General features: G+C 38.8%; 3 protein-coding genes and 1 long non-coding RNA gene across 13 annotated transcripts in view; 2 read left to right on the top strand and 2 right to left on the bottom strand.

The window, feature by feature from the left end:
• LOC111250262 (proton channel OtopLc-like) overlaps nucleotides 1–1,662 on the bottom strand; it is a 55,782-nt gene extending 54,120 nt beyond the window's left edge. Inside the window, exon 1 of the mRNA XM_086977865.1 lies at nucleotides 1,392–1,662. The gene's annotated coding sequence lies outside the window, so the exon portion shown is untranslated. The remainder of the gene's footprint in view (nucleotides 1–1,391) is intronic.
• A 7,306-nt stretch (nucleotides 1,663–8,968) lies between these two features.
• LOC111255332 (uncharacterized) overlaps nucleotides 8,969–25,250 on the bottom strand; it is a 23,958-nt gene continuing 7,676 nt past the window's right edge. The window contains exons 1-3 of one of the 4 annotated variants that reach the window (XR_015320362.1): nucleotides 12,858–12,922; nucleotides 10,334–10,502; nucleotides 8,969–9,457 (exon numbers count right to left, since the gene is read on the bottom strand). This is a non-coding gene — a long non-coding RNA (uncharacterized LOC111255332). Of the gene's footprint in view, nucleotides 9,458–10,333; nucleotides 10,503–11,188; nucleotides 11,322–12,857; nucleotides 20,930–23,391; nucleotides 24,013–25,250 lie in introns of those variants that run through there. The other 3 variants (XR_015320363.1, XR_015320357.1, XR_002671016.2) reach the window with 3 other exon arrangements.
• Nucleotides 13,145–25,250, top strand: part of LOC147759061 (uncharacterized) — a 16,889-nt gene continuing 4,783 nt past the window's right edge. The window contains exons 1-5 of one of the 5 annotated variants that reach the window (XM_086979179.1): nucleotides 13,145–13,609; nucleotides 14,334–14,448; nucleotides 15,572–15,690; nucleotides 17,416–17,524; nucleotides 18,279–18,399. In XM_086979179.1, the coding sequence (XP_086835305.1) occupies nucleotides 15,579–15,690; nucleotides 17,416–17,524; nucleotides 18,279–18,339 (282 nt within the window). In that variant the 5' untranslated portion in view covers nucleotides 13,145–13,609; nucleotides 14,334–14,448; nucleotides 15,572–15,578 and the 3' untranslated portion in view covers nucleotides 18,340–18,399. The other 4 variants (XR_015320355.1, XR_015320356.1, XM_086979170.1 and 1 more) reach the window with 4 other exon arrangements.
• LOC111244663 (neuroglobin-like) overlaps nucleotides 21,353–25,250 on the top strand; it is a 169,008-nt gene continuing 165,110 nt past the window's right edge. For all 3 annotated transcript variants that reach the window (XM_086979148.1, XM_086979146.1, XM_022792001.2), the window contains exon 1: nucleotides 21,353–22,599. The gene's annotated coding sequence lies outside the window, so the exon portion shown is untranslated. The remainder of the gene's footprint in view (nucleotides 22,600–25,250) is intronic.

Here is a 25,250-nt window from a genome sequence, read left to right on the forward strand (position 1 = left end):
CCGAGATGGCGAACGCGTTACTAAAGAAGTTTATTTGTATGTAGAACAAACTATTCTGTAACGGTGGGTAGCTGAAGTGTTTGGAGAACGACGATACGTTTTCGAACGAAACGCCTCACTGGTCAATTAGTGTAGGGTTAACCATTTGAGAATGGAGGCATGTTCTGGGATGGACAAATAGGCCGGGCAAACAGCCGACATAAATTAAAACGGCACTCAAATATAGAAAGTTTAAAGTATCTGTTTCTACCTAATGATAAGAAGTAACGTGCCTTATAAAGGCCGACGCAATGGAAATCCAGTTAGGAGAATACCTTTTTTTAAACGTTTTGAGATTACTTGTAAAATAACATCTAAAAGGACGAAGAAAACGCAACCGCTCATGTAAGTATAGAAATGAACTTTATTCCTTCTTCCAGTTCCAAGACGACGGTCAAAAAGTTGTTCAATATTACCGAGACCAAAGTCAAAGCTAAAAAGAATTGCTTTAACGAAGCTTATACCAACAAAACGACACATGAAAAATCTCTTGCATAAAGGCCATTGCGTATACTTAGAAAACGAGCGTTGCGCAGAAATCTCATTTTCTAAAACCGTGCCAAATTTTTGCAAATAAATATACATAGGCCGCTTCGTATATATTTACTTGCATATCCATTTATATTGCCCATATATATTGATGGAGGGGGTCTCTGTATATAAGCCGGCTCGTGGACCAAACCATAATTAATCTGTAGGCATAAATGATGCCTGAACAATCGCAGCGCTAAATAACGGCTTAAGATTAGAGTCTATGCATGACTCGACAGTGATGAAAAATAATAAGAAGCACAAAAGATACTCCATTTTAAGTTGTAGACAAAAAAGAGGGCTCAGCGGTGGGTGTCCGAACCAGAAAGCTGTCGCCGTTTTTATAGTCCTTGTTTAAGCTAGTGGCGCATTAAAGGTTCAAGATCCACGCGTTACATAATTGCTATCTGGGAGAATTCTAGGATTGTAATTTCAGCTCTCTCTATTAGCAAAGTTTGTTTTGTGTAAGTTAGCGAAACACTCTCTCTCTTTCTCTCTCTCTCTCTCTCTCTCTCTTAGTAGTGTTGCCTTGATAAATATTAAGGTTTAGATACAACGTTAGTCCACTTAAATATTTTATGTATAAAAATATTTTATTTTCGACGAATGTCAATTATCTTTAGTCACAAAATTTAGCGTGGGGGCAAGCTTGATGGCGAGCGTACAAGCAGCATGAATCAGTACAGGTGCGTCTATGAACTTCACAGTGTATGCGATCGATGCCGCTTCAAACTACACAGAAAAAAATCCCTGATGATTAATTAAACATTGAGAACGTTTACTTTCGTATAACCTTACTAATGTTGTTAAAGCCGCCTTACGTTTGTCATTTGCTGCATCTGTATATAGAACCGGTCCAGAGTATCCGCACTATATATTCCCATTATTGACCACATGAGGTACTTGCTTGAGTCACGCCGATAAAGGACAGTCACTTCTAAGGCACAAACAAACTACTCAGACCGAATCTCATCGTAGACAAACAGAAGGCAGAAAATATTCTTAAGCGTAAGCCGGTCTCTTTGTTATACTTCCATTGTATAGTATTAACTAATACCTATTGACGTTATCTCTCGGTGCATCGCTTCCATTATGATGGCCACGATATGAATTTCGTATAGGTCAATTGATGCTAGCACTATAAAGGCAATGAGTATTTTTTAAAAATTGCACCAGATGCGCGAACTTCTCTTTCCTCTATGAACGTTGTTAATCTCCTCTGCTGAAACGTTTCTGCACCCAATGCGGGTAAGACGTCGCATATACATACATAGTTTTCATGCGTATTTTTAAATTAACCTTTTAGTATCGTGTTTATTCAGATATGCTCTGTGTCTGCCTTTTACGCAATAATACTAGAAGATGTAACGATCTTCTTCTAAGTGGGTTGATGCCCTTTTGTGTTGAATCGTTCGGAAAACCGTACCGGGTAATATACAATAGCAGACCTGCTACATTGTGTGACTGGAATTTTGACATAGTAGAACACAGTGCATTTACTGATCCATTGATGAAGGCATCATTTTCTATATTTTTGTATATTTATTCTATACACCTCGACCTAGTTGTATGTTGGTGGTAAATGGTTTAGCACACTGCATTATATCAGAATATTAAACGAACGTTTTCTGGCCTATTTCGTTTACACTTATCCAGATACGTTCTGCTTTTTCCATGCGATCATAAGGACTTTTCGACAGTCGTCTAATTTTTTGATTATTAATTACTACTAATTAATGAGATATTTATAGCAACTGTGCAAGGGGTCTACCGCTTTCGACATAATTTGGCATAAATGATTTTCGGCCATGCGCTAATTTACCTTTGATTGAGGACACTGTATATTTTGTACGAAACAGTGCTAAAAAGAGGAATCACTGAAAGTGCATTAGACGATGTAAACATACGGCCAAGAGGTCAAATAGTATCTCAAAAATGGCTTCCTTTATTTTGACCTTAATACAACCGAAAAAAATAAAGAAAAGACGCCATTGACTGTGAAGATTACAAGATGTGACTCATTCGGCAAGTTCGAAGGAAGAATAACTAGTTACTGAGACATTCGTTCGGGGAACAAATGAAAGAAGGTAATGGGATAACTACATGTTCTCACAGATCAAACGACATGCTATTCTCATTATAATATTTCTGGGCTTTTTATTATGTTTATTATAATTATATTAATTATTATTATAATTATATTATTTATTATAGTTATGTTTCAAAAGCGAAACTTACTTTATGTCACTTCCGAAACAAACAGGTGTTCGTTCGGATATTAGTTACTCATTTGTCATTAGTAGAGCTGGCCAATTCGTGGAATTTGGTGAGCTTAAAATAACAAAAGAAAACGGACCATTAATTGTATTTTAATTAAAATTATAGTCTGTAAGCAATGCTATATCATTTACAGTGTTTTTTCGATACTGTAAAAACACCAATTTGCATTTCAATGAAATCTAATTGTTGGATGGAGATGTAATTGGCTTTTACAATCTATCATTAATAGTTAGCAAAGCAATCCATATTGTTCCAGTCGTCGAACGCGAGTATGGTCTTTCTGTAGAAATCAAAATAAACAATGGATTGCCAATATTGCTAATGTCTATACCGGAATACCGAACAGATTTTAGCCAACAAACGTTTGAAGGCAAAGCTTCATCTGCTTTATTTTTTTTACCTATGTTATGCTTAAATTCGAGACGTTCAAAATTTACAAAGTTGTTTTTGCACAAACCTCTGCAATTGTCAATCTATCTAACAGTTGATCTAAGCTAACGAGAAGATTATATTTGGTACTTTGTCATAGCTTGCAATGTTATCAAGATCTCACGATAGAGCAGAGCTGTCTATACCTGCTCGTACTGGACCACAAGCAACCTGCCCTCTTAATAAACAATGTTAACGATCTGCCTTAATCTAACAGATAGGAACTCATTTCAATCAAGTCAAGAAAGGAAAAAAAGAACGAATCAATCAGTAGGACTGGACGGGAAGACGGGGGAGAAAAGGCAAACATTAAGCTGCATTTTCATTACTTTTTTTTTTTTATAATATCTAAAGACAATGATTAAAACCACGTACGTCTTAGTAGCACACGTAGTATTTAGTACTATTATAACCAACTTTGATCAGGATTTCCTGTTGCTTACAACACCAGTGGCTCTAATTTATTTAATCGTTTGCTTTATTAAGTTACCGTTTAGCCTTGAAGGTTATAGAAAATTTGATAAAAAAAGGATACGTATATATAGTGTATGAAAAATAAATCGGACGACTGTCGGAGAACAGTGTTTGTTAGGTCAGCTCGAAATAAGAAACAGTCATTTATCTACTAGGTTCGTCGGTTTCTAACAAGAGCCAGCTCGGTTGAGAAAATCGGGCTTTCGGTAATGTTCATCCGTGACATTCAATCTGTCACGGATCCGTAGGTTCAATCCGTAAGTTACGGACATCTTTTCAGTTTTGGATAGAGGCCATTTACTTAATATTGTTACAATAATACACCAAAATTATCAAGAGATGTCTATTAGATTAGCACATAGCGAGGAAGTCATTTTCTAACCGTAATCGTTGAAATGGGAAACATAATAGAGTCTATTGATTCGAATTTCGTACACAGAAGCTTGCAAAATATTGCACCAAAATACATTATGTTTAACCCATTACAAGAAAAAAAAACTCTTCATTAATTGTTGTTATCAATATAGCACCGTTACGTTTCTAGATATCATTAAACGCCTGAAGATTGGTTTTCTGAGATGTCTTTTGATCTGCACCCTAGTGCATTTTTCCACGAAGATAATTTCCACGCCCACAAGAAAGGAGGTCTCAGCTCTCTTTTTTTTGTGGGCGTAATATAAGAAGCCATTCCTATTGAGCAACTAACTCGCAAAATGCAGCTTTTGCGAATGAAAAGAGGTGAACCAAAGGCAGTTTTCTTTTCAATTTAAACTTTATATTTTAATTAAATAGTTCGTGCCTTTAAGCATTTAAGAAAAATATTGAACCATTTTTCCGAGTCGTTACGCAGCACAAACCTATGGACGATATTAGGATAGCTTTCCCTATCAATAGATTAAATGTGCAAATGTACCGTCTTTTTAAAATTATTATATTCATTATATATATTTGTCAGATTTGGGAAGTCAACTGCAGGTGATGTACGCCGTTGGATATGACCTGTCTTAAAAACAACCGCACGATTGTGTCGTCTCCTGGCAAGTACAACTGAAAACATAAGTTATTCACTTATACAGGAAACAAGCATAACTTTATTCAATAATTAACTTAATAATAATAATTAAAGAATATTGTTTAAATGTATCTTTTCCTTAGCTACCAGATCATTGTGCTCTATCTTCACATTCATTCGGGAAAAGGTTGTGCACCGGACAACACATGTTATTTGTCATCATTTATCATTGGATTGGAGTCTTCTCGTTTTAAGGCACAAACACTTCATTCATGATTTTAACGGACATTTTTGCAAAAGACGATTATGTCACATTGTTGAACTGTTTTTTTGGTTTTATCATCATGTTGCGATAAAAAATAGACTTTTAGTCTTGAATAAAGTGGAAAAAACCAGAACAAACCAGGCCTCATTATTGCAAACCAATACATACCTTTGGTGCTTTTATACGACACCATTACCACATGCTGAGTTTCCACATATATTACAATATAATAGTGTAATAACATAACGTTGTACGTATCTGAAAACGTCTGTAGCACCACCAAATAGCTTCCACTGCTACTAGTTCATCGAAAATAACCGTTTACTACTGCTGAGTATCTTCCATAGTTTATTTCGCCTTTGTTTTCGCCATTTAAATTCTTATTATCACTGTTTATTTAACGATGAAAATATGCTGTCAATAGTTATTTTGTGATGAAGCAGCTTTTTGAAGTGCGTTCGTTCCTTAACCCGGCCACATCACTATAGTTACACGTGTCCACGAGATGTTTACTACGAAAAGTATCTATGCTGTAGCGATGCGTCCGTAGGCCGTTGATTTTTAAGACAACCATACTAACTAACCAGAGTGACAATGGGGCCATTGACAGCTTTTTATTGACAGCTATTTAGGATGCATAGTTAGGATATTTACGCTACTATCGGACGAAGTAGTACCAGAACTATATTCGGATATTAAGGTTAAATAAACAAAAACTATATTAAATTAAAACACATTTTTGTGAGTCACACTTTGTAGCTGCACATAAATATATCCCCCAAGCAGTCTACTAGCTTAACAGAGATCAGCTTTTGGACAAGTTGTTAAAATGTCCTTTGGTGACAAAGTGCTAGTGTTTTCTCTGCATCATTTACTCATACATTTGGACATATCTCTAGTTATGTTAGGGTGCGCTAGGATTTAAATGGTTCCTGCAATGGCAACTTTTGCACTTTCAAAATGGATATCTATAAACTATAATTATGGTTAACAAGGATCAGTGGTAACGAAAACAGAGATTCTTGTAAACAAATATGGCGTACTAGTGTAGAACGAGCATTGGCAGGTCAAATAGTATTATCAAATAGTATAGGTGCAAATGGCAGGATATGTCAAATAGTATTTAAAAGCGAACTACTATTTTATCAAAAAAGTGTTATCTTCTACATTATCATTTGTGTGAATGATCGTTATTATTTTTACGTAAGATCTTCATCTGAGCACCCGTGATAATTGTGCCGATTTCATATATAATAGACATTGACCTCTTCATTTGAATTCTAAATATGTGAAGGCCACTAGATCTGTGTTTAGCTAGAATTTGGAGTAAATGCAAATGGAATAGAACCTCGCAGTGATACCGGGAAAAAAAAGCCGAATGCCAAAAGCAATCGTAACGGAGGAAGATTGAAATGTGGGGCAATGCAACCATTGGTAGAAATAACAGCGGATCCAAAATGGATGTCCGACATTGCGGAAATAAAGATGCGGGCTTTTTGGAAAAAGGAATGAGTGATTAGATGAAACAAAGAGGCTATATGTCGTTATCGACTAGAAGGGACTAATTAATTTTTACGGTGAATCACAACCTGAGAGAAGAGGAGCGACAGGTGGCACGTATTGATCCATTCAGCAACGTAAAAAAAAACTGAAGTCGAGTACTGAACGTGTAGGAAAGGTAATGGCGTGTTAAATTCTACATGTCGTATAAGAATGAATAAAACCATTCTCCGAGGAGGTAAACAAAGCATTAGCAGAACAGCAGAAATAGAGGGTAGCTTAATATGACACTTTTCCATTAAGGAGACGCGGTAGCGCAATTTCTATACAAGGATGGTATACACTTGGTCATAGAGTCATCGGGCTGTTGTCGAAGCCCATCGCAGAGTATTTAATTAAACGCCGGATGATCAAAGTTTGAGAGCTGTGAAGAAAACACTACGAACGAACCGAACGATGGAGTCAGCTTCAGTAGCTACGGTTTAGGTGTGGGCACGCGTACCAAAACCTGTTTTACGTCCGGCATCGTTATTTAGGCCTTCCATCAGACGGCTGGTTCCCAGCGCGAAACGAAGTATGTTTATGCTCGGATTCGAATTTAGACCACAACGTGTCCCTAAGATTCGCCGATAAATACGTCACATGAAGGATTAGTAAAACAAATGCTGTCACAGAAGTTTAGTTTGAAAGAAAATTATATCAAAGATATTCGATAAAACTTGTCCTCGTCCATATCAGACTTATAGATTGGCATGCATATAAAACTGATATTGGCCTCATTATAGCAGTTGATATTAACTGCTGTTATTAAAGGACAGTATTTTAGTGATGGCACAGTATACAGATATGCCACAGCTACAGATATATTATTAATATATTGCTAAGTTTACGTTGAAATATAGCAAAATTATCGGATAGCCAAGAAAATAATTACAAATTCAAGGAAAAGCAATAAAACAGAAAAAAGAGGCCGGATATCTGTGAGTTTATAAACTAGTTAACGATTCCGGTGTTCTTAAAGCACAAAACTTGTATTGGAAAATACTTAGTATGCAGAGACTAAGGACTTGTGTGAAAGAAAGCCTGAATGTAACTTGAACATATTTTTTCGAAGTGGGGAATTATGGACAAGTTTGTTTACGTCTATGGTAATACTGATGTGCTGCGCAGGGTAAGGTAAATGTCACATAAGAGTCGGAGAGTCAGAATTGGTCAGATTCGTTAAAGTAGCAGGAGATGCGAAAATAATTGTTGTAAACGGCAGGTATATTTAGTGAAGAGTCTCCAAAGTGACTTTTCTCAAACTGTCAAGGGAGTTTTGTCCCACTTTGTAAATATGCATATATATTTAAAAGTTTATTGATCTTTACCTAATATAAAACGACTATGATTTAAATGTCACGCCTCGCCCTGCTGTGTATCGACCATTCTTGTCTGCTTAATACAACTGTCCAGAAAAAGAAGGACAAGGTTAATGGTCCTTCGCTAAACGTCGTTGGTCTGCTTGCGTCGTTAACTCGGGTCGACAAGGGCTGCACGCGTTGGACAAAAGCAATCGGCTTGTCATCATATGTGGCGAAAGCAGTACGAAGTGATATTCAATTACTGCTCCACGAAGTGATTTTTTCATCGAGGGCAACAAAACGGTGGTACCATATAGTATTCAACTACCTTTTAAAATAACCAAAATCATCCAAATATCAAATAAACCCTCTCAATCAACGTTCTTACATTTGTTCCCCTCTCTTTCAACTTAGCGTTAATTAAGCATATGCTGCAGTGAAAACTCAGTTTCGTTAAGTAGTTGGTGTTTCACCGTAATCAAAGCCAGCGCTGGCCTATCGCTGAGAAGTTGTAACAACGTCATCTTGACCCAAAACTAAGGATACTGGTAAAGTGGGTAAGGATCACTTAATTATACATTTTGTACAAATTCACTCAACCAAATGAGCCACAAGTGAAAACTAGCCACGAATACACATGATTGCAAAGGTGAGTTGCTTTTCATATTACCTGTACCTTGGAAAAAGAAGGGAGCTTATATATTTCATCCGTTACAAAGAGTCCTCGAAATGCTTCGAAAAATCCGTAAGGTAGTATGCTGTATGTAGATATTATGAGTATTTTGCGAATGTCCTGCAATTAGCGATTATGCTCTATATCTCTGTTTTGTGCCAGAGTCATAATTGGCGCCGTTTAAATCAGACGAAAGGTTTAATGACCAGCTTGCTGTCAACGACACTTTCGACCTGTTTATGCATTTATCAGCTGCTAACAATACTGAGAGATAAAGGCATGCTGTGTCCTACAACTTTCCTTGTAGTAGGCCTTTAACGTTACCTAGTGCAATTTATGCAGATATATTACACATCTATTTATGTGTATTATTTAATTGTTACTATATCGAGATCTAATGGATGAAGCAATTTTGGCAGCATTTGGACCTGTGATCGTTGAACGAATTTTATTCACTCTTAGGAGTGAGCTAATGAACAGATCAAATAGCCCTCTATAGTGGTCAATAAATGGTACTCCACTTTGGTCGCAAGTGGCTTACAAAGCCTTGTCCTGCTTGCGATTTCTCTTTTGATTTCGTAGTAGTTTCCTTCCGCTAGGTGATATCTATGCACGGCTGCACTCAGACAATGCTTGAGATGGTACTTTAAGAGAAGCTCCATTACTGGGCCTTAACATTTGGACCCAACTTTCAAATCGACAATGCTATGTTTACAGTGTTGCCACTTTAACAGCGAGTTAAGGAGTAAGACGAAACATGCATTGCCGTCTTAGCGTTCTGTCCTACGTTACTGAAACCTGGAAAAATAACTTTTTTTTTGCTGATTGACTCCAGCTCACGTTTACCGATATGTGTGGAATGCGGGGTGGCGTACTAAATTGAGATTGCTTCTTGTGATTTGTTTTCAGGGCTGTATTTAAAGAAAACAAAAAAAAAGAAACAAACATTTCAATGAAATCCTTCGCATGTGCTAGAACTGTAATTTATGAGAACTATGTTTATTCAATATGACCACTATCCACCGTAATTACAACGACCTAAAGCACTTATGAGTCATTTTAAAAATATCTCTTTTTTAAATTGCAACTAATTTTTTACTGTACCAGTGCGTCATAAACGACCTAAACGCGTTAAAGTATCGCTCAAATATGCTACATACGAAAAAATTCCAACAGAATAACATTTAGGGTTAAGAGCGTGCTAAACGTTGCAAGGATGCAAGGAGTTGAAACATCCGAAAATTCTAGGAAGGCAAAAAGTCTCAAAAAAACTTATCGCCATAGCTGATCCGAACGACCCAGTTGTCCATTAACATCCTTCATCTTGAAACGATCATTAGTTTCCCTACTGACAAATCTAGATGTAATGACAATGGATGTCTAAGTTATATTGTTAAGCTTTGAAACCCCTTAAATTTAAACACTCTGAGGATTTTGTTATTAGCCACATGAAAATTTTCCAGATATCTTCATAAGCCTTGTGAAAACTGGCCATCTCGGTCAAAGAAGGTCAGCATTTTTGTCCTGGCTTTATCTAGCACAAAAGGATCCGTTAAATGATCTTGGCTCAAATTCTAAAATGACGCACTGTTGTTTGCCATGACAAGTTTTAAAAGAAACTGGCTTTCATATTGTGTCGCCTTCCCTAATTCAAACGTAGAAGCCTGTTGGACGATCTGCTAGAGTTCATCTATAACGCTATATACTGGCAGTTGCTTATGGCTGATTTTGTCAAAAGTGTACTATGCAATGAATCAGGTTCAATCGTTGACAAACTGTTTACTCACCTTGTATGGCTAACGGTCGGCTTTTTTCGTGGCAGGAGTTCAACGGTCACGAGCTATGCCCCTTTCGACATATGCTAATTCATCGCTGTATCGATAGCAAGTTACCAGTTGGAGCGTTACAACGTTTCGTTTATTAAGTTCAGATGATGTGGAAGTCAACTTTCGATTTCTAAGGTTTCAACAAATATCTGACGTCAGAAGTTGCACTCTAGGTTTAAATCCATTGGGACGATTTGAAAGGACATATATCCGATTTCAATATCGATATACAACATCACTAATGTCTTGATGCAAAAAAAAATGGTGTAGTTTTGTCAAAAGCTACTACCAAAGCTCAGCAAGTTGCTGACAAATGTCTGCAGATAGATATCTGTCGATCTGTGGATGACAGTAGAAATATACTGATAAAGCACTGAGTTACGTTTTTGGAATGCTGCATTCAAGTTAATTTATTTGCTCCCGTATCATATAGAATTTATAACGAATTTTTAGACTGACGGCTAACATCACGTGTGGAAATAACACTACGCTTCGGGCCGACATGGTTTATGCAACGGTTTTATATATTATCTCATTAGAAACAAAACGGACCAACTGCCGGAGTTGCCGAAGTATCTGTGTCCCGTACCGAACAAAGGTACCATGCATGTGACAGTAATTCAATAAGTCGATTAGATGGTTGGCTAAAAACAAGGTATCATGTATACCGGACTCCTATGAAAGGCGGATTATAGAGATGGCGCAAGGTTAGGAAATATCGACTTAACGACGTGCCCTCGTACAGGTAATATTGGCCAGTGCTACAACAAAGCTTCAGCGCGGCTTTATCTTTTGCAATGTACAGAAAATTCGTACCTTTGCTAGTTGTCTGATATTGTGGAAAAAGCGAACCATAACATGACGATCAGTTCAGGTTACGTAATGTCCTATACTAGGACTTCGCGTTGCTCGTACGCTATCTCTGATTGCATAGAAGATTGACATCCTATAGAAAAGTACTGTCGGTTTCACATCCAATATTCAGAGGACAAGTTTTGTTTCGGACTCAGATGGATACAACACATTTTCAGCTGCCAATAGTGAAATCGATGTTCTTGGTTAGATAATCTTCTACTTTCAAAGTCAATTACTGAGATGTGTACAATTAATATTAATAAAAATTAATGAGAGCGTATATTATATATATATATATATATATATATATATATATATAACGGAGTTAGTGACCTAGGATCGATTGGATAATGTGTTCTTCAGTGTCACCTTTTATACGACGGTGGTTCTGTATAATTGTACGTAGCGTTCCTACGCTGTGTTTTCGGCGGCGGATAAATTGAGGCCTGGCGTGCCTTGGTATTACGCTGGTGGAGCTATTAATTTGTCCTTCGTGTATAATATTGGTATTCTAATTAAACAAATATTTTCAATGCCTCGAATTACTTACCTACCTTAAGGACTTGCTAGGTATTCTGTAAGTGATCGAGCATGCCGGCTTTGGAAATACCCTAAATAACATATATGTATAATGTTTTCGTCTTTGTATCGGTTCGGTGTTATACATGAGCATGCACTCGTACAGCTCACAGATATAAACAGCATTTTAAGCCATTTACAGACAGAGGAGCTCTGATGGGTAAACAGCCATTATTTAACGGAGGTAAACGATGGAGCGATATGTCGCGAAAAAGTTGCGTCATTTCCTACGTCACATAAGTCTCGTACGTTAAAAACTGGCGGTTGGAAGGTAACCTGCATCCATGTTATCGTTTCATATTATTTTGAACAACATTGGCATTTTTATTCGAATTGGTAAAGCGTGTTTTTCTATACTTATTGTTAAAATAAAAAAAAAGAAAAAGGGAAATAGGTATCCATTTCTAAAAGTGTCGTTTTGAACACAGTCAGTAGTTGTTGACGGGCTAGACAGAAACGTTGCCATTTCATACAATTCTAACTAATAAATAATTCTAAGACTACTAGGTAGTTTTGGATTTGGTAAGCAAGATGGCGCTGCGCGCATTGGAGCTTGTTGTGGACACCAAATGAGTTGGTAGTGTTCGAAAATAATGTCCAATTACATTACGTTTATGGACACGTCTAACTGGCTTGCGAAACTGGTGTAGGCCAAGCACATTGCGGCCCTTAAGCCATTGTTGATCATTTATTGCAGCTTGCAATTCTAGGGACCAATTTTGGGTAAATCAAAGCAGCGGAAAATGCAGTAGTTTAATATCGAAAAACGGCCTAATTGCATTTCTGATATGTGTCGTTAGAAAGAAGCAGGCCAAGAAAGCATTGCATGATCACTAGAGGCCTCATTGAAGACACTGATAAGCATTTTGTACCGATTCATAATGGAAATGAACGAAACTGAAACGTTAAAGGTTAAAAAAAGACAAGCTTACCATGGAACTACTTTTATCAACAATGGCAACATTTCACTAACCATAAGGCTATTGATTCTCCATGTGCTGATCCTTAAAGATCATCTTTAAATTAGCTTTAACATACCTATTCAACATACCTATCAACGCAATTTCGGTAGGTATTTTAACCGCGGAATAGAAAGCTCTCTTTAGCAATTTCCGTGCGCACGAAAAACAAATAGATTTGAATCGAACGTTACAATTATATATATATATATATATATATATATATATATATATATATATATATATATGCAGATTCGGCCGGACTGCGAAGATGTTTTTGATGAGCTGGCTGAGCATTTTGAGCAATTCACGGGTTCCTACAAAGAGGTGTACACCTATGGGGTATAAAAACAGCTGATCCCAGATGTGATCACTCGTATAGCCTCAGGTGTCAACTGCAGGAATGAAAAGCAAGAAGAACGATGCGCTTATAAATTGTGTATTGATTGTGAGAGTACCACTTGTACCGGTTATGTTCAGCGCGTCCACAGAAAACTTTATTGTTTCATAATGCAAGCATTTGATGAGTTCGAACCCCTTGAAATAGAACTCTTTGGCTTATTCTTCTTACTCTGAATGAGAAGATATTGCTGCCTTGTCTGATGAAATATTGAATATTCTGTTCTACTAATACTCTAACAATCATACTCTCCTGTACCGCGTAATAGATTATTGACGATGACTGATTTTAGATGGTCCCGCATTGGTACTTATGCAGTGTTTCTTCTGTCCCCATCTCAGTAGAGCGTTTGTTACGATTATGAGGTTTTCTGTGCTACGCCATTTCTCCAAAATGTTTCAATCACAAATTTATTCACTCATAAATCGACAGGAGAACCTTCAGGTTGGCACAGGTGACAGGACAATGGGTTAAGGGTTCGAATATAAGCGGTGGGGAGTATAATGGTATTTATAACTCCTAATACTCTATTCATGAGCTTGTTAAGCTATATCACTTCTCTTTGGGTTAATTATATGATCTATACTGGTATCGGCTACTATGTGTCTTTTGTCCAAAAGAGGAACAGACTCAACAGCAAAGGAGTTCGCGTGACCGTTAGAAATTATGTTTTTCATGATTATAATAGATTCTAATGTTATTATCTTATAAACATTTGCTGGTCGTATGAAATCGATATATTCTTATTTTTCTTGACTAGTGTAGGTACCAGGAATGGGAGATCGTGATGCTCGTGTTGTCGTACGAGTTTACAGTTGACACCTTCCTGAACGAGTATTACCTCTTAATCTGTTTGGCGGACTTCTATGTTTCACTATGGAACCTCCCTGCGTGACCCCTGAATAAACGCCGGGAATAATGTTTATTGTGTGATTGTTATAGAACTAAGAGGGCAGATTATATATGTGTACATACATACCAACCACTGTGTGCCAGGGCTTGGCTTTTTTGCAATAGCAGAAAATTAGGATGATCATCTTAATCTTCCACTATTCAAGCGATATGAGGCACCATAGATGTTATCGAGTCGACAGATATTAAATGATTAATTAATTCTGTAAGGTTTTTTTTTGCAAGAAATACGATTTCCTTATTTCCAATCACCTAGGACCCTGGAACTTTTCCGGTGAAGGATGGCCAAGAAGCCGTACGACTTCGCTAGTCTGACCTATCAAACACGCTAAAGACATCTCCTGCGGCTTCTTATTAACGCACAGACAGAGGTAACTAGAGTCGAGAGATCGCGAGGGCTTATGGCGACCGTAATGATGACAGGGTGCCATTACTACATTACGCAACAGCTTATATACTGACTCAAGTATATCTCAACAGACAATGTCCGCATATAATTATTGTTATTAGATAATAATTTCAGACAGTTAAATTGCCTGCTATAGGATTGTGCATCACCGTATGGAAGGCCACGGCTTCACTAAACGCGAAGCTACCAACAATGCCAACATGGCAGCCGAATACGAAACGATAACTCACAAACAATCTGGAGCACGGATTAAGTAAGGGTTACGTACTATCGATGAGAAAGCCGAGGATTTATGTGCGCAAGAAGATAGATTGTCTCTGTACGCACTGCTGTTAAACTGACATGGTAGTGTACAGGGTGCTCTGAGCGCGATGACACATCTTAGTAGCGTATTAATTAAAAAATCTAATTTCGTGAGTCGTATATTCACTCTTTACCTATAACCCGATTCGACTTCTCTTTAACCGATTACCTTAAAAAGAGGGGCAATATTTGAAAAGGCACAAAAGAGGCTTGGAGCAATATATGAAGTCAGCTTGAACATTCACTTTTATGAGTAAAGCTCTCTTTCTATTAGTCACTTTCGGTTTCACTCTCGGGCTGGATGATCCAGCCCGAGAATGAGATCTCTCATTTAACATTATCATTAAGCTGTGATAATCCCATAGCCACGATGCGTTCCGTACGACAAACTGAATCCCGCCACTGATAACTTAAATGGAGAAACATTAAGAATTAGTGGAGGGGAGCGCTGAGAGGCCCAGAGCGTCGATCTATGTCTTACACATCCGTGAACTAATGCCTGGATTACTAAAACACCATGGTGGAACAGCCCGATACAGCCATACAATTTTCGCTATTATCTTGTATTTAATTAAAATTAATGCAAATTGGAATATTTAACTATAACTATCCTAGGATTTGAACGAAAATTTTTCAGAGGTTAGTACATAAAGAGGAAAGCATAAAAGTAATGAACTACACACTGACATTCGTTGCGCTCAGCAGGCTTAGAAAATGCTAACGCGGAAATACGTTTGTATAAAAAAAAACTCAAGTGTATTTTGATGGTTATGGCTTTCCAGCGATACGATGTCAAGTAAGCACAGTTCTCCGACACAGAAACGGCTGCCGTTGGAAAAGCTCAAGCACCCAGGAGCGTTTCGGTGTATACGCTCCGGCATTTATGGCATCACCATTAATGGTGAGCAGTTGCAAAATCAGAAGTTCAATGTAAGTTATATGTCTCTGGGTGGAAATTCTTAGGTTACTAATACATAAAAACTTTATAATAAATTCGAATATTCTTCACTGAATGTACCTACATTGAGTGTTGAATTTATCCATCGGGGAAGTGAGCACTAGACAATCGAATGATCGTAAATATTTTTTAAAAAAATGCTTTCATTATTTCCATTTAAGATAGCCAGAATCGGCATTACATTTTACTGCTACGTACTAGTTTTCTAGACACTGTTTTAAGCAATTTTTGATTCTGAGCTTCCCAAATTTAGCTAATGATAGGCAAATGAGCACGGAAAAGCTTTTCGCACAGTTTTAATGGCAAGAATTTTTAATAACCAATAACCAATGATCCACGGTTTTGTCTAAATTGTAAGCTTTTGGAAATCGAGTTTGCCAAACCCCTAGAATTTTTGCGGGGGAGCGGTCTAAGTTAATGAAACTGAAATCTAGAAAAAGTTAAAAGAACTACTTTAAAGCAAATAAACAAACTATAGTGGATATTTGCCAAGCGATTGTGTTTTGACGAATACCAACGATTTCCGAGTTGCTCTTTGTATAAGCCTAGCCTTTTTCTATAGGATCTGAAGTAAAAGCTTGATTTCCAAATAAGATCTGCAAAAAAAGGGACACTTGAATAGATCACTTAAATTGCACCGTTACGGGTTTTCGTCTTCGCCAGATCAATACTACGGTAAAATTGGGAATAGACGAATGCCATAAGATTGTCTGATTTTCGACTGCCGGCTTTATATTCGGGCAAAGAGATCCAGATACCTTAGGAGATTCTGAAGATTTCTCGAAGACTCTCACTCTTAAAAAATTTCTAGGTTGGATGTAAAAGCAACAGTCGTATTATAACAACGATATACCCAATAGTGCTTTATGTAATAAGGGTTTTGATACATTACATAACAAAAGGGAAATTACTACGGTAAAACGTCTCGTTACGGATCTATTTCAATATGGTCGTCTAGAAGATAGTTTGAGCTCCCTGTTATGTCCCCCGGATTGAAACTTGTCTCACGTTGGACCCTAATAGTATGCCGCAATGTTGGCTATAATGATTGGATCGTAAAGGCACTGTTATAGAAGTCGAAGTTCCTTTTATATAACTACATCGTTCATGCAGCATATCAATCCGTAGTATTAATGTACGTCTATGTTTCGAGTTCCGCGTTCGGTAAACGTTCTATCAGAGGGCTGCTTCAAGTCCAAAACGATGTCTGTCTATGTCTGGATTCGAACCTAACGTATCCTCAAAACTAGCATGCACGTACGCTATTTTAGAGACCGTATCACTGCAGCTAATAGAAAAGAAACGACCGCTGAACATCGGTGTGGACGTAGGCTAGCCACGCTTGAACTAGTCATCCCATAAAACGTAATTTTAGCTTCAGACGGCTATTATAGTGAGAGCCGGCGTTTATTGCTCATTTGATATATGTAATAAAGGCGTAATGGTACCAAACAAATGACAGTAATATGCTTGGTAAATCTGGTTATGATGTGTTACATTCTTTTAGTTTAAAAGCAAGTATCCATTAAAGCATTCCATGATAAAACTATTTGGGGTTTATACATTTACTTGTGCCAGCTTAAACAAGTACCTATATGCTCTAGATAATTATCACGTTGATTAATCAAGTGCACTTACATTTGCCACTGGGGTTAAATTTTAATGCAGATATTGGAACCGTGCGTGAACAATCGTTACTGGCGCCGATTCTTGACGCTCTGCCCAAAGCGATCTTTTGGGAACGAGACAAAATGCTAGCCAGCCTGTACGAAACGAGGTAGACCTTGTTCCAGTTTTAGAAATTAGTATTATCATTATCCGTCTCATGACTCCTATCTGTCATGCTGTTTTTGTTATGAAACTATCTACAATTAGAAGGCTGTGGCCAACTTCTAGGTCAACGTATAGTTTTACTGGACATATACGTACGTCTATTTAATTCGTTGTTAGACTCAGACGAGTGAATACGCATTACCCTATTATATTAGTAGAAGTATTATGGCATTGATGCTGTGCGCGGATACAGATGAGATGGATATTTCTGATTTACTATTACAACAGAATCTTGACAAAGATTACGCGAAAATCTATTTGCCTGTCCTGTCCTGGGAAATTGCGTTAGCTAACTAGCTCAAACTGACGTTCGATTGATTGTAAAGTTGTCAGAACGTCATTAACCTATTATTCCTACCGGGCCCATTGGACTAGCGTGCTCCCCGTCCCAAAGCGTAGAGAAAGGTTTCCTCAGTGTTTTTTGTTCCCTTAGTCTTTCTTACTGTAAGAGAACCTTCAGATCGTCTATGTCCTTATTGGAGGCAACATGTGTATTATTTGCTTTCGTTTGTATCCTCTATTCTTTTGAAGATTGCCTCCCGTGTACATTATATCGATACGTGCTAGCTTAATAAGCTTCAGTCAGGTTTCTCTGTAATAGATGATGGACTTTTTAAGGTTTGCTGATAAAGCGTGAGCTTTTTCTACTGTTACCTGTTCATGAAACGTACATTCTTTATTTGCCTCATTCATCTCAGGTTTGTCCAGTTTGTTCAGGAACCCGCTTATCCTGCTATTTGGACCACTAGAGGAACCTAATGAGCTTCGTGGAAGTTATCTAAGTCCTCGCTTCTCATCTGTTGAAGGGCAAATGTAAACGATTATTAGTACAACCTGAGCTAAGTATTCACATTTTCCTTCTATCATAGGTTTCTAGGGAGTTTCAACTCACTTCTACTCCACTTCCGCGTGCAGTCCGATTCCCGATAATGTTGAATCACATCACAAAATAAATTTATAAATATATGTCAATTCGGTTGGCAACTTTTAATACGGTTGTATTCCAAGCAGCATGCTACATCGACAAAGTGTCGATGGAAGCGATCTGACGTAGATTCCAATACAGTCAAACTACTAGAAATTTAAAACTGCCGGTTTCGTCAGGTAGGATTCTATTCGTCGCAACCTAGACTGGGATTAAACATTAATATAACGGCAACCCCATTTTTTGTACAGAAAAACACCCTCTACACTCTACTACACAATCAAAACATGTAGATAGATTTGGCGTAGCTTTCTAATTTATTGTTTGAGCTATAAAATGAATATTGACGCTGTCTGAGAATGGTGGGAAAGAAACAATGTCAAAAGATAAAATTAGATGTGTGGATGACTTCGTAAAACGACGTCACTCAGTACCTTTCGTATTTTTATTATTGACCCGGAGTGTTATTCGCTTACCGTTTATACACTAACCGCTGAACGATTGCCAAAAACGTGTATATATATATATATAGAATAACAGCTTTTTGGAGGGTCACGGCAAGTTTCCAAGGAAACGCGATTCTGTTTCTGGCAAGCTATCCTGCTGACGGATGGAACAAGAGTGAAAATGAATATATCGAATAGTGTACCCTCTCGATACGACTATTTTACGACCATTTGTTTCTTGCACCTGTCTTAGTGCTTTCAGGAAAACGTTCGTTTGGTGTTTAAATGACAGATCTAGAAAATAAGTGATTTCGTATGGAAAACCTCTTAATGTTTCTTAAGTCACTATATATCAACTAGATGTTACTCAAGTTTCGTATTCAACGGGATTCAAAACGCAGTGTATTCATTAACGTTGGAACAATGAATAGGTGAAACTGCCGCATCCGTCTACGAGAACAGCCCGACGACCTTAGCCGATGCTGACCCATCAAAAAAAAAACAGAGCATGTACAATAAAAACCCATTCCGGACTTTGAAAGCATTCAGAATTTTTTATCCATTTGTCACAGCGGACCGATGAGGCACTTTGGGGTGGAAACGTTTCACTGTTGGCAAACTTTGCTCAACTCATTGTGTAGAAAGTAGTGTTTCACGCAACACTAATCATTCAGTCAGTGGGCGTACGCATAGTCTAGTCGACTATTGTCGTCTATATATATATATATATATATATATATACAGTTTTTTATCCTGTAATGAATAAGCAAGGAACCTATGTTGAAAACAGATAATTTTTTAGGTTTTTCTAAGTGGTTCCACCACAAGGTACAAATGGTGCCTACTTGGAACGGCGCTATGATGCGAAAGTGACTGGCAGTGGAACGCTAAACTTTTATTTTTTAATTAAACTTATTCGAACCTTTTTAACGTCGTCAAACATTTCTGTATCAGATCGTTGTCTTGCTTGGCAGCTGGTACTTTATTATACATTTCTTAGTAAATTGAGATTTGGAGACAAACGTCAACCTGGCGTAATCAATGTACTACTGCATTACCGTCTCTGTTGTTGGCAAAGGACCCCGCAAACAGTCTAGAAACACACTAAATGGGCATAGATGGCGAATGTCTGTCAGCGCCCCCTAAAACCAGATACGTTGATGAGCTATAAAGACAAACAAGACAGGTCTCGTTTCGCACATAAGTGCGTCTGAGAGACGTTAGTCCCTGTTCCACCAGAATAACCAACAGCCCGTGTTTAGACTCAACCCTCGTTACCTCGTCTTCTTTTTCTACGCTTCACTTTCTGCATTCCTACCCTTCACTTACTGTCCCCCATCTCAACTATCCTGAAGCCCGTTGGCTTCAGCCAAACACGGGCCCACAAGCGCCAGCGTTCTGCTTTGCCTGCTGGTCCGTGCTTGAGGCCACTACCAGTTCTTCTTGCCGTCGGCTTTTTGCCTAGAATTTCCTTCTGGGTTCTTGTGTTAAGGTCTTCTTTGAGTCTTATCGGATAGTACCTACAGGCCTTCAAGCTAGTAAGCACCTCGATTCCGCACTATCCTCCGCCTTTCCTTAATTCTCCATCAGCTTGCCCGTTCTCTCTAACTTGCTTCCAACCTCACCTCTAACTCGCGTCAGGTTATTGTCTTGCAACTCGACGGCAAAGCACCGAACTGAACACTGACGCTAGGTTATCCCGCACGATTCCGTACACGCTCGGTGACCGACGAAATTTAAAGAACTCACCGTCGGGGGCGCCACTTGTTCGCTGGCCTGAGGGAAAGAGCGATCGCTGTTCTGTAGCACTCGTCTGCCTCGAACGTCACTCGGCAGCACGTCTATATTATGCCGCCTAACGTGCAAGCCATTCTCTAACTAACATATACTAACGATGATTAGCAATCGCCTGAAGATGGAGTCGGTTCACCAGCAACGTCTGGTGAACAGCATACGATTACATGAGTTGAACCCAGCTCTGAAACAAACCGAAATAAATAGTACATTGAGAAAAAAACGTGCTTCTTGTGACGTTGTTTCCTTTATGTTATGAAGATATGTTTAAGAGTAACAAAACATTTTTAGTGGATTACAAAGCCTGCCCGCCTTGTGTCTGCTTCATTTGTTCTTCACTAACTACTTGGATCAATCTATAGGCTTCTTTGTTTGTTGTTTTTTGTTCTATACGTAAACGTTTCTTTATTTTGGCGGAGGTTGTACTCTTGATAAGCGGGTCTGCCCGCCGGTTCAGGACAATCTTTAACTTAGCTAGTCCGTCGGTGGGTCGGAGCCCGTTGTTTGGTTCCTTGGCTGGCTGTAGCAGTGGCGGCAGCAGCAGCAGCAGCAGCTGCGCGAGCGCGCTCTCCCTTTCGGCGATATTCCCTCCTCTTTTTCCCCCGAATACAAACAGCCACTACCACCCGCTACCAAGCCGCTCTCCGTGATGGTCCACTGGCTCAGGACTCGAGAGGTGTAGGGCAGGCAACGACCAAATGTTTAGTCCGAACGCCAAACGCCAAAGCAGGTGGTGGTGCTGCCCCTGCTGCTGTACCATTACTAAGGGCAGCCAGTAAAGAGCTAGAACGCTCGGAGGTGTGTCGCGTCCGGCTCGGTTCTAGCTTGGATCAGCTGGTCATACAAAAACACTGATCAACTGCATTGCTAGTTAATCAGTCGTAAACCAAAGCCTTGTTCACGTTCGTTCCATATGAAAGGTGAGGCTTTTCGATGTATAAAGCTTCTGTACTAAAATAGCTCCGGGCACACATTAACCAATGCTAACGCTTCCTAGTGAGCGTGTGCAATGTAATACAATTCGATACAAACCGCGGAATCAAACGCGCAGGAGAGTAAATGACCCAACGCACGCGGGTTTCTGTCTACCAATCGTCGTTGTTTACGCCAGCCCGCCAATAAGCCAGACTGCCGGCTAGGCATATAGAAAGTTTTCTTCGACGGATCCTATTTTCGCTGACAAACAGAAAGGAGTTATCACTGTGACGCGTCAAGTCTAGGAGCCCAATTGATAAGGATACAGCATCAACGATAGCCAGAACCACTGTTCAAAGTGATTTGAAGAAGCTAGCTCGAGCGCAGGCTGGCCGCCGGTGGCCGTCGTGAGTGTGTCGCCCTTAGTATCCTCACTAGATCATTTTCCTGATTCACGACCGCGTTCGTTTCTTGCGAGTTCGACCGACGCGATTCGGCCGCACGAAGACGGTGAGCATCAAGACGACACTGCGTATGCGTATTTGCTGGCTCCGACCACGCTGCCCTGGGGCGGAATTTCACCACGATTGAGGTTCCAGTGCAGGAAGTTGGGGGTGTGTTAGGAGTACTCTCGGGGCATACTGCTGCATCCCGGTGCGTTTTTAATGTGCAATTACGTCTCTTAAACTCTGCGCCCATAATCACTAATTGGTTGAACGCACGACCTCAGGATACTTACTACACAGGAGCCGCTATATTGTGTGTTGGGTGTTCAATAGATAGTGCCGCTAAAACAGCACAGAACTCGATTGGCAGCGTCGAGCGCGTGCTATAGGCGAATGAATATTTAACTTTGTGCACTTTATTCAGGGGGCGCTGTGGCAACCCAACAAATAGAGGGGAAAGAACGGACGCAAGTTCAGGTTGACACATATTAAGGTTCGTACATATAAAAAAATGAAGTATAATCGACGCATGTGTGCTGTTTATCGTATTGTTACTACTACTACTATGTGATATAGCATACATACATGAAAAATTCTATTTATATTTCTAAGTCTTGGTGGCCAAAATAGCATCAGCGGTGATTTGACAATTTGCAGCCTACAACCTCTCAATGGCAAGAGGTGTTGTTAGTTGAAACGACCACCTCCCTCCCTTCTCATTACAATTAAACTTTCTAACTAATTAGATGCATGTACAATTTAAGCTATATTTGAAGGTCTTCCAGTTAACATAGGCCTATTTGAATTGCTTCAAACTCGTGTAGTGCATAGGCTACAAAATCTGTCCGCCTTGAGCCATTCTATTTGAAAACAGGCCCGATGGTAGGTAGCTCACCTCGTAATCGTTGATTTTCTGAGCTATTGTTTGGCATAGTTCCAGGTCGTACAGGTTAAAATGTCCCCCGATGTAACATAGCGAAAATCGAATATTATGTATAAATTACGATAATCGAAAAATTGTTAACTAGTAAGCTCGCAAACAGCCGGAAACCGTTTCTGGTCTTTAAATAGTTTCCGACTGCATGACAAACGGTATAATCTATACGCATAAATTTTCTAAGTCCAGCTGAGTTCGACTGACTTATCTGTACCGCTCAGAAATTTCAGCTGGCAAAACGGTCATAAATAGTATCGAGTACTTGTATTATACTCAGCATAATGCTCAGCTTTGTAGCCACCTAAACATTAAAACGTTTATACATATATTGCTACAAGTTTTACTTACGTTTGACTGCTCATGTTTACTTCAGTCAGCACCATCGTTTAGCTGAATCCGTCCTTCCCGGACCGTGTTCCGCATGTATTATGAGGGGTACAATTACTATGCCATCGTTGAAGTAGATGTATATTCTTAAACAGGTGAAATCCCGCTTATAACGTATATTACACAACAGATGTGACTTCGTCAAAAAACATATTGATTATGTACACAGACTTATGTATCTGATTAACTTGGTTGGTAATCGTTTGTGTTATCGTCTGCTTGTTGAGCGATAAAAGTAATGGGGCAATGTGACCGGCGAGCAGAGAAGCCGATCGCATATAAACACAGTTCAGATGTCTAGTAATTATAGGCCGCTTTGGCCGCCATGTTGCTGCTGATAATGCCGTTTCCGCTTTAGCGAGACGAAACGCTGAGCATGACATTCCTTCTATTTTCAAACTCTTGAGCTACGTGTGTACGCTTGGAAGTGTACAGTAACTAGAATAACATACGCGATTACAACAGCCAATGCTTATGAACTGACCATCGTTAACTGGCAAGCGATTTATACGCACGTATCGATGCACGCGTGGCCGAAGACTGCCCCGTAGAACGAGTCGAACGCTGAAGGTCACACGTCACCTGTGGAAGGATGGGAAATTTTTGTCAATACACGGGGTACTAGTATTACGTATAGTATATCTTTATTGTTTATTATAACTTTTGCTTTCTTTTTTCCCTCTAGCTGACACGTTTGTTTTCTTTGGGGGCGCTGCAAACGATTCATCGGGTAATAGGCATGCCTGTTACCTGGATGTAATTACTGAAGGATGGGGGGCAATTAATCGGTTACTGTAATTAGTGCTTTTTAGTATAATTAATGCTTTTTTATATAGAGGGATTCCTTTGGTGCCTTCTACATACCTCAGTATTTAAGCTTTGTTCATATCTATTGGGTATGCATGAGTAGTAAAAGCTCAATTACCTTCTGGGACAGATTAATCATTGTCGCCGTTCAGTTAAAATAGATCTATCATTAATCGATTAATAATGTCTAGTAGATCAATCCGCAAAAAAATTGACAAAATACATCCTTGCTGCATCACAATTCGTTCGAACACTGCTTACACTTGCTGGAATTTTTCTATGACCCTTTATATATATATATATATATATATAATCCATAAATTTATGCCGCGTTTATTAACAAAACTATAATTATATGGATTAAACTCCGTCGCAGGCATTTAGGTCATATTATTCCTTACTCATACGAATATACTCAAGAGAGGAGTGGCACGGCCAATGACACCGCGACGCATCCCTCGTTTCGTCATAACGGGTTTCATCACTGTATTAATATACCAATAGTGTAATATCAGATGAAAACACAATTTTTTCAATATATTCGTTTTGGCAAGAGCTGTGTCCTTCCAGCGTTAACTTGGTCGCATTGGGCGCGTTGCACAGTGACAAATAGTGGGCCTGCATTGCTATATGTAAGGTAAAAAAGAGTTACCTCGTCGAGGAGATTCAAACGAAATTGAAACCAGTAATTTAGGAAATTTAGGAGCAGTCACTTGTCACGAACTGTGTGTGCGTGGCTATAAATGTACTCAATATGGTAAAAGTAAAACAACCAAGAAAAAACAATTTACAATAGCCATATATATTTTTCTAGATAATAATTAGGTGGCACAGGGGTTTATCGGAGATCTTCGGGATGGGTCATCAGCTGAAAAGGCTGACTTGTTCCCAGCGTTTATAGCGTTTCATTATGCTCAAATATGATGTACGTGTGCCACATGACTTGTTAATATAAGCCGAGCTATATTAGTAGATAATGATTTTTCTACACTCTAGTTATATAATAACTTCTA

The sequence above is a fragment of the Varroa destructor genome, unplaced genomic scaffold (genome assembly GCF_002443255.2).
Source record: "Varroa destructor unplaced genomic scaffold, Vdes_3.0 BEIS01000001.1, whole genome shotgun sequence".
Taxonomy (NCBI): domain Eukaryota; kingdom Metazoa; phylum Arthropoda; class Arachnida; order Mesostigmata; family Varroidae; genus Varroa; species Varroa destructor.